At 33.6% G+C, this 10,229-nt stretch overlaps 1 protein-coding gene across 1 annotated transcript; it reads right to left on the minus strand.

Annotated features, from left to right (window-relative positions):
- Positions 1 to 2,187: 2,187 nt before the first annotated feature.
- On the minus strand, positions 2,188 to 6,728 carry LOC128227233 (uncharacterized). The gene is made up of 3 exons (XM_052937541.1): positions 6,593 to 6,728; positions 3,942 to 4,074; positions 2,188 to 2,642 (listed from the first exon to the last, which is right to left on the minus strand). The coding sequence occupies exons 1-3, from the start codon at positions 6,593 to 6,595 to the stop codon at positions 2,446 to 2,448; spliced, it is 333 nt and encodes a 110-aa protein (XP_052793501.1). The 5' UTR covers positions 6,596 to 6,728; the 3' UTR covers positions 2,188 to 2,445.
- Between the last annotated feature and the right edge of the window lie 3,501 nt (positions 6,729 to 10,229).

Consider the following 10,229-nt stretch of genomic DNA (forward strand, 5'->3'; position numbering starts at 1 on the left):
TATATTTATATATACACCGATTCCGGGACTAGTTTATATATAAATATTATTTTCAAATCGAAATTGAAAGAAAGACCAAGCCCGTTTCATGTTGACGAACGTTTACAGTGAAGCTTCGCCTTCAAGAGTCTTGAAATATAATTGTTATGACAGTGTGTGAACTGAATTTGAGCTGGCCAATTGCAATCTTCCATTTCCAAATGTACCTTATGTAATAAAATTATCTCTACTTTTTATACATTCCTTCTCTTATCATAAAAACCATTGTCATCACAAGGCATCCAATATTAACATAATTGTCAATCGGATCCGTTGGGTTTATTCCCTTGCCATTGACATAAATGCCGGAGTGTTCTGTATTTCCATAGCTTCCTGTACACGAGCGCGACAAATTTATATAACTCACCCGAAAGCATGCAATTCAACTTTGAAACATTTTGCCACTGATCGATCCATTCTTTTAGCAATTGATATGTTTAAAAATACAGAATAAATTAGCTGAGTTTAACACATTGAAAAAAAAGGTTTAAAACGTCTACTATGCAATTTTACATTTTAATATTACTTTAACGAATATTAAGCGATAATTAATCGCCAGGAAGCATATTGAATATATTTGATGTACCAACAGGAGTGGTATCAAAACCGAGTGTTTTGGCAGAACAAATACAAAGAAAATTTCAAGAACAATTAAATAGAGAAACCTCTACTTTGACCTTAATTAAATGCAGGCATTAGAGAGAAACAAGACCTGCTTGGGTAGCTGATAAATATATAAGTTTCAAAATGGTAATGGTTATATTTCCTTTTACAATGCGCTTTCAGTTTGGTCAAAGCATGTCTTTTAACATAATTTAATATTATTCGATCGGTTATTGGCTGTTTTACTTACGACTCCAACTTCGTTTTAGTTCTCGGCCGAAAAACCAACCGCGTACGGAATTTTTGCCATTTGTCACTGACAAAATCCAGGAATGCGTTAAGTGTTATCCTTCGCAAGTAGTTTGGATTACCGAGATGATCAGTGTGGAACAGTGGAGCATTGTCTACGACATTTTGCCCTAAAGTATAATTGCCTTCAGGACAGCCAACGCCTGAAAGCAGGTTTGTATAACAACAGTAGGATGGAATTTGAAAATGACACTTTTTCAGGTTGGTTGCAGTTCAAAGTGAATATTGATGAATTCGGATCACTAGCCGCCCTGCGCCAAAACGAAATATGCTAATGACTGCCCCATGTTAGCATTTATATGGCAAAGGCTTGTACGTTGACTGGTATACAGTAAATAAGAATAAATCCTATTTTATGAACTAAAAATACTAGTAAAAAGCGGACGTAGATGGTGGAACTAGTCATTGGAATCAATATAATTAGTTGATTGAAAACCATACTAGAACATTATATATGGGGATACAATTTAATTTAGTCGTGTCTCCTGAAAAAAGCGACATATAAGTATTACTTTTGATAATGGTTAACATGATAATTGTATGTGTGTATAATTTTATTAATAACAAAGCGATAACAGTAAAAGCTTTAAATGAAAATTTAAAAAAAATAAATAAATCTGTATATCAAATGTAATTCAGATTTAATATACCTTTTTTAAATTTGGCGAAAAAGGGTGGCCGGGTGACATTCGCCACATAAGTGTGCAAAATGATTTTCAATGGTCCGCATAGAAAAGATACAAACAATTATCAAGAATAATTCAAATAATGAGCTGAAAACGATAACTTTGTTAGTGGATATACGGAATCACATTTCTTAAAATGAATAAATAATGGAAACCTTTAGGTTGTGCTAGTAAATTATGAAAATATGATCTTGATGAAGGCCAACATACTGGTGGGCTTGACGACAGATTTGTTGTGCAGAGAATATCTGGATTCAACTGTAACTTTAGTGTTAGTAATCCATTCACCAAGGCGTTTATGCTACAGGTTGACAAAATTGTGTAGAAACACATTTAAACACTATCCTTTTAGATGGATATTTAAGTTCGTTTGTTCATTCGGTACAAAATATTTTGTCGATCGTTTGTGGCCACTGCTTTGAGATAATATCATTTTCTATTAGAACTGATGAATGCAAATTATATAAGCAATACAACAAAACTTAATATATATATATATATATATATATATATATATATATATATATATATATATATATATATATGATGCAGAATATATCTTATTTTATTTAAATTCAAATCGAAATTGACAGAAAGACCAAGCCCGTTCCATGTTGACGAACGCTTTCAGTGAAGATTCGCAGTTTGTTAACGGAATTTGAGCTGCCCAATTGCAATCGTTCATTTCCAAATGTACCTTATGTAATAAAATTATCTCTACTTTTTATACATTCCTTCTTTAATCATAGAACCATTGTCATCACAAGGCATCCAATATTAACATAATTGTCAATCGGATCCGTTGGGTTTATTCCCTTGCCATCGACATAATTGCCGGAGTGTTCTGTATTTCCATAGCTTCCTGTACGAGAGCACAAAGGGGACAGAATGCAATGGTAAGGCAGTCGTGGCATGTGGTACCATCAATGCCGCTTTGTTCTCTAATCTTCCCTCTCACAATTACAGCCTCAATCAGGTTCAGGATGGGAATAAAATAGACGAGACCTGAAATATATTAATAAGGTACAGATAATTTAATCTTCCCTCTCAAACTAACTTCAGGGTGGATATAAAGTAGACTACACCTGAAACATATTGATAAGGGGCAGGGAATGACCCCCCCCCCCTCTCACTCTTACAACCTGTCCGAGGTTCAGAATGGGAAAAAAACAAGTCTAGACCAGAAACATTTAAATAACGTACAGAAAATATCATCTTCGCTTTCACACTTACAACTTCAATGAATTTCAAAATGGAAATAAAGACGACTCGATCTGAAACATATTTATAAGGTACAGAGGATATCGTCCTCCCCCTCACTCTTACAAATTCGATGAGGTTAAGGATTTGAGAAAAAGTAGACTAGAACTGAACCATATTTATAAGGTAAAAATAATGTAATCGTCTCTCGCACACTTATAGACACAAGTTCAGGATTGGAATAAAGTAAACTATATATACTTATAACCTATTAATAAGGTAATATAAAAGAAAGTTTTATTTAAATATACATAACCATTATATGCTTTCTGATAGAAGATAGAGGTGTATCAGTGGAATACAATTGATATTTCATTGTATCAAACAGTGTTTCAATTTTCGGTTATCTAAATTTTAGCCCGTTCTTACGTCAAAATCAAACTTCAAATTTCATCAGCCTAGGACACAATTTAAATACGTCATATCCTAGAATACTTTGCGTTTGCTTACAATTTGGCGCGCTTTTCCATATGATATATTTTAACAAATCCTGTTAAAATATCTTTGGTGCTCACTCGGTTTATATTATAGCAATTTAACACTCAAACAAACAATTGTTTCCTATTTAAAACTATTATTTAATATATATATATTATGAACGATCCAGACAATTCAAAAACTGGAATTATATCCAAACATATTTCTAGAAAAAAAATTGGTATTTTTCAATTTCAATTATATTTCAGTTTAAATAATATTCTTTTCACACCCTATTTTGTATGTTTACGTATATATACGTTCAGTTTTGTTCCGAAAAATAATGCCAAAAACAAAGGATTGTTTTATCTCATTCAGGGAGACTTATTTAAAGACTATATCCAACATCTCGTGATGCAATAAAACAGATAAAATTACACAGTCAAAAATATTACTACGCGCCTATGTCATGTCCGGTGTTCATATGAGCTTGCTATTCATCTAGTCATTGGTAATAGAGTAACATTTTCATGTTTAGAGGTTTTGTTTTGGTATATGTTTTCCACATTCACTCAGGTGTAAATAACTTTTGTACAATAACCTTGACAACAATAAACAAAACCTTACCACAAACCACGCAGCGTCCTTCTCCCATTTTCTCTGCGCTCTGCCCAAAGAGGACGCAAGGGGCCAGATAGGCAATGATACAGAGCCCCAGGTCATCGAAGCAGCTGCACAAACCGTGGGCCCATTCACTAGACTGTGAACATTAAGATGCATAATTAAATCAGATCTGAGTACAGATCCACGAACGGTCGCCCACGTGCGCAAACAGTTTTATTGTGCATCTCTGTTGCATCGCAGCGCATACGCTGTAAACGGGGAACCAAAAAGCAACACCTCTAAATCACTTTTACTGAACCTAAGGCAGATGCGATATTTTTTTTGTAAGATTCTAAGTATTTGTTTTGTACATGGTCGCATGCATGCTACTGACATTGCGGGCAATTTAGGAATCGGACTTTCATAAAAGCTAGTCAAGTCATAGCGCATTAGCTATTATGTAATTTTTTGTTGCCTGAGAACTCTATACAATTTTGATATTATTTAAAAGGGTATTGCTAGCTGATTAAATGCAAATTAAATGACGAAAGGTATATTATAGATAATGATATTACAGATATTTTCGGCTCAGTTAGAACCGATGCCTTAGAATATTTCAACAATGCCCAAAGGGTCAACACCCAATTTAGGATCGGCTTAGGGTCATTATCTGAGTTATATCGATGGTATATAGTTCAGCACATAAAGTTTAAACTCATAGCATGTATCATGTACGTACATTTTACAATGTTTAAGAGCGATTGATGTTTCATTGCTTTACATTTTCAAAAATATATTACTAAAACCTAATCCATCAAGTAGACATTTAACAGCTTTAAGTTCTTTATTATATTTACGTTTGAACATGGGTTGCCTCTAATTGTATTATCATGAATGTACAGATATAAAAGAAGAGTTCGGATAATTTGTTACTTTACACCAACTCTTAATAGCGCCCTTGTAACATACAACATATAATGGGAATTAAACCAGTTCACTAAGAACAACCGCATTCGAAGTTTCTTGACGGACACCCAACATAATATTTTATGTACAAAATTTGTAATGCTACTTGTCAACCTCATTTATATACTCTTCATATTATTCCATATGTCATTAGGATTCTTAAAATTATATTTTATTCGAAATATCAAGTTTAAATCTGTTTTATATCGCTAAGATAATGTTAAACACATTGAGGGTTGTTTCTTAGTGTTATTTGAAGGTACCATTGTATTTAAATTCGATTGCTTAGTACGTAAAATGGTCAACAAATTCATCAAGTTATCATCATTTAAATGACCATAAAGATTTACAACGATTACCTATCTCTTCTGAAAAAGCGATCTTTTGTTCTATAAGCATTGTTGTAAAACCCCACCTACGTGAATACCTGTTCATACAGTTCAGTTGATACCATTTACAAGAGTCTGATTATTTCAACAGCAATGTTTTTCTATCAGCAAAATTAAAAAGCGTCCCGAACGTTTTTTAAATGATATCTTAACTGCATAACGAACAGCTCCTTAATATTAAAGTACCACTTTTATTTGACGATCTGAGTACATTTGTTATTTGTGTGAGTATTCTGTAATAAAGAAATACTCTTTTGTTAGAATAAAAGTTACTTATCTTATTATATTGGGCCTGTATATATCTTCTAAATATCATTTGATTGTATGCTTTCCCATGGAGATGTCACAGTGAAATAAAATTCATATATTATTGATTCGAAAAGTGAAAAAATGGCAATGTAGCCAGTTCTTTCAATAAACTCAAACCTCAGCACTTAAGCATAGCATTGAAAGAAGAGTTTTAAATTGTAAGTGTAAAATTGCACTATATTTCACCTGGTTATCACCAAAAGTAAACTCTTGAGATATTACATTTGGTGCTCAGTCGCTGAAATATATTGCAATCAAACAATAACCCTCTGATAATCCTTGTGCAATAACAAAGTACGTGTATATCAATGGCAAAACTTTGGTCGATAATACGCTTTATAAACACAAATGTAACCTAGATTGTTTACATGATAGAATTCACCCTGAACAGTTTTTATAACTTAAAAATAGCGTTTTGTCCGATTAACTGTTTATATTTTTTTCAACTTACTTATATCATGCAAACAGACGTAATTTAAATAAGATTTCAATTTCTTTTTTGTCGCATCAATGACTGCACAAGTTGAAGAAGTATTTGTAGTTTGTCATATTCATTAATGAACAAACAAGTTCTGCCTATATAACGTTAAGTTGTTGAAATCAGATTTAATATTTATACATTGCTATGTCCAATTTCTCGAAACATCTTAAGTGGGCTATGGTAAGACTGTTATGCCATTCAGCCAAATAACTTACCGAAACTTAATTTAACAAATTAAAAAAATATCGTGATTATCATGAAAGCCTCAGAACTCCTCGATATTAGAAAGCTACGCAAATGATAATAATCCAAAATATAGTGTTTTTGGTTTGATCATGTTAAAATGGAATTCAGATTGTTCGAGAAATGGAAGTCAGTACGTTTACATTTAGGAATATAACATACTTAAGCACAGTCTAGTCCATTAATCTATGTGATACATATAAAACGAAAGTAGTAATTCTAATCATTTTGACTTGTGCTTTCAGATTACAAAATTAAAAGGTAGAGAAATAAAAATGTACTCTTACCATTGTTAGATATCTATATAATTAACACATTCGTTTGTATATATACTGAAAGCATGTATTTTTCGACAAAGTTAAATTTGTCAAATCTGTTAAACAAAATTTGTTAAACAAGGAAGTTGATGGGATATATATTCGACCGTAATCTTAATAAAGAAAAGCAGTGCTTTGGAAATATGACACCGTGGTATAAAGCACAATGGATTTGAATAGAGCTTCATTACAAAAGCTGTATAGAAGAGCAAAGCTGTTGCGTTACATTCTGTTTAAATCATTAAATATGATCTTAAATGATATAACACTTTTAAAACCAAGGATAAGAAGTTTTCACGACATTTACGGTATTAAATGTTGGTTTGCATTTGGGACTAAACAAGCTTTGTAACTTAACAGTTCACTCCCCGAAATCGATCGTGCCAATGTAAACAAACAATCAGTTCATGATAAGGTCTTAACAAATACATGTTTCTTCATAAAATAATACTAAAGTATACACATGTATTCAACCCATGCGCTACGTATAAAAACATACTGCCTATCTATGTTTTGAATTTCTATAGAAGGCAGTATTTCAAACTGCACAGCTCTTTGTAGTACATAATTATACATATTTACTTATGTATTAGAAAAAAATGATATTTAACTGCTTCAAACAATGAATATTTCAGTTTGACAGTATTTACTGTTTTGATATTAAACCCACTCTCACTTCTAAATCATACGTCATCGCAAACAGGGCTGGGACACAATTTTAACAAAGATATTTCAAAAATGACGTTACTTTCGCATACAATGTGACGCCTTTCTGAGAAACAGCGATTTTAAATGACAAGAACCGAGAGTAGCTAGCTGAACGTTTGAGAGTATTCTTTCAATGTCACTTAAGCGTATCGTAAAGATTAGACGACAGGTAATTCAAAAATAATTATAATCGATAAAGATGACAATTGAAAGTCATCTTGCTTTTTAGTTTTCGTTTGCTATACCCAGAAACCTTACTTGGATGTCTTTCATTATGCACGCTGATTACCTTTTGAGATATTTAAACTCTAGTTTGGGCTTAGTTTAAACTGTCTTACAACTTAAAATAAATTATCGTTCACCCTCATGTTCTTACTTTATTTAAATACATGGAATATGACAGTAGATACCCACGAAACAATTATATGTAACTAGATCCAGTAAGAAAGACTACTCCTGTTGTAAGAGTCAGTTAATTTATTAGCCCAAACCTCCCTTTGTTTATAAATGGTATACATCGAAGATTTTGCGGAAATTAGTCATGTGATAATCTCGTTTCGTTGTGTGCAAAATTCAATCTGTCAGCCATTAGGGGTTTAGGAGCGTTCAATTCCTCAATTTAAAATTAACTGAGATTGTATGAGTATGAAACTTCATACAGGTATTAGCCGAACATTATTGTGTTGTTTACTCGTTTTATCCATCACTGCTGAATGGTACCTCGGACAGATACGAACCTACCCTCAACTACCTCCCAAGGTTGTCCTACGACCTAAAGGTAAAACTATTCTCGAACATGGAAGAAATCATTGAATGGACTCCTCTTCAAAGGAAGAACTGTGTATAACTTGATTGTACATGCTTAAAGTTAAAATAACACTTCTCGAACGTGGACGAAATCCTTCAATTAAATTAGCTCTGAAGGGATTATCAAGTATAACTTGATTGTACATGCTCAAAGTAAGATACTCCTCGAACGTTGATGAAATTATTGAATGAAATCCTCGACGGAAATATCAAGAATTACTTGATATTCGGACGTCACAGAACAGACTTGCGCAACTGCTTCTTTGCACAGTACATTTGTACTTCCTGATGCTATAGAAGCTTTGAGTAGTCTAGTAAGGTACTTAATTTCAAGTTATATCTCTTGGACAACCACTCCACTTGGGCATGTGGCTAGGGAAGATTTCTTCTTGCAGACCACATTGCCTGAATGCATTACACGATTTACTTTTTCTGCTGGAACCACGCACGGTCTATATGTTCAAAGGTGTGATCGTGCTTTTAGTGGTAGAACCTTTGATAAACCTTGTTTGTAAAAGATAACTCACAAATTCGTTTGCGTCTATGTTTTGTCTTTGAAATGCAATGTACTTTGCACTATTTTATTTCTACTTTTCTGCTGTATAACCACGCATTTTCGTATTCGTTTTGAAACACCATCTGTTATAACACTCCTACGCATTGGACACGTTCTAGGTGGTTGTATTTGCCGGGTACCATCAACAAAATGTTCACCATGTGCAAAGTCATTTTAAGTGAATTGACATGTTCTTTGTCTGCTGCATTCAAAGCAATGTAAACATAGTTCCTTTCCATGCTGTTTTTAACAGAAAATCATTACGATCAAGGTGCTGCTTAGTTTTCGGGGGGGGGGGGGGTTATCAATACTTTTCCCCTTTACATTGCTCGGTAATAATGATATACTGGGTTGTTCAAATGTATTGTCCGAAAATAGGTCATGAAGCGCACCTTTTGGAACTCGCTGTCCCCATGCCTGTTTGTGCTCAGTGAATGTTTTTTCACATAACCCATAATCCCATCAAGAACAACACCCTATAAGATTGCCTCAACGGGACTGCAACTTTTACCATCGGCTACAGGACATGTGCAATGGGCGATTTCTTCAGTGAACTTTTCTGTGATGGCTACCCGAGCCTGGTAGTTTTCGCGTCGAACACCAGTTTGGCTGGATGAAACAAGGGCTTAAAGGAAGTTTCACCTACCTTACATATACAAATATTCATTTTCCACTGTGGATGAGGTAATCTACAATGTCTTTATATGACAGCTTCGCCCATGTTCTGGTGTTGAATTTCATCTCTGGAAGTAAACCTGAGAATTGAAATACATTTCAGTTATCATTTTTAACAGGTTGAAATGACTCATCATAAAGGGAAACAGTATGTACTCGTTACAGTAAGGTTCGTAACTTAAGGTGTACATTTCTATTTCTGTATCGTATGTAGTACTTATTTAATTACTCAATTTTATATCATCTCCCATTAAGCTAGCAATATTGATTGTCAGTTTTTAAGCAGACTGCCATGAACCTGCAGTAGTGTATTGCGGCCGGGTCACGAAAAAACCAAAATGGCTTCCGTCAATTTTCCGGATATCGAATCGTCTATTGCACTGTGAAAATGCCTCATATGCTTATATAGTGTTCTAGTTCCTGTGTAAACATTACTGGACCGGCGCTAGCAACAATCATTGTAAGCTTATTCTTCATTATTTTTTACACATTCTATATTGCTACCTTTTAATACTTGTAAGTAATTGTGAATTCTTAAAAGTAATATATGCACACGTTCTATTCGACCCCTGGTGTACTTATTGCATAAGTTTTACACTGTTTTTCATTAAAATGCTAAATCCAATAAATTTTATTTGTATTTAATTCCTCACTAGCATGTTTATCTCGTTGCATGTACTCACAATTAAATGGTTTGACTATTAACCTATACTCCATGTTTAAACTGCTGTTTTAACGAAAGTTCCGGAGACATTTTAGGCCAGGCAAGCGAGTCGATTTGAGGTGTCGACTACTGCTACCGAAAAAAATATGTGTTGGTCGTGAATCTTCATATCTGTGTTTATGCTCCCCATCCTTCTC

Source organism: Mya arenaria, chromosome 3 (assembly GCF_026914265.1).
Source record: "Mya arenaria isolate MELC-2E11 chromosome 3, ASM2691426v1".
In the NCBI taxonomy this organism is placed as follows: domain Eukaryota; kingdom Metazoa; phylum Mollusca; class Bivalvia; order Myida; family Myidae; genus Mya; species Mya arenaria.

What these genes read in the sequence shown, in the direction of transcription:
- LOC128227233 (XM_052937541.1), bottom strand. An exon ending in AGGACGCTGCGTGGTTTGTG is followed by an intron (nt 2,643 to 3,941) that starts GTAAGGTTTTGT and finishes AATATATTTCAG; the next exon opens with GTCTCGTCTATTTTATTCCC.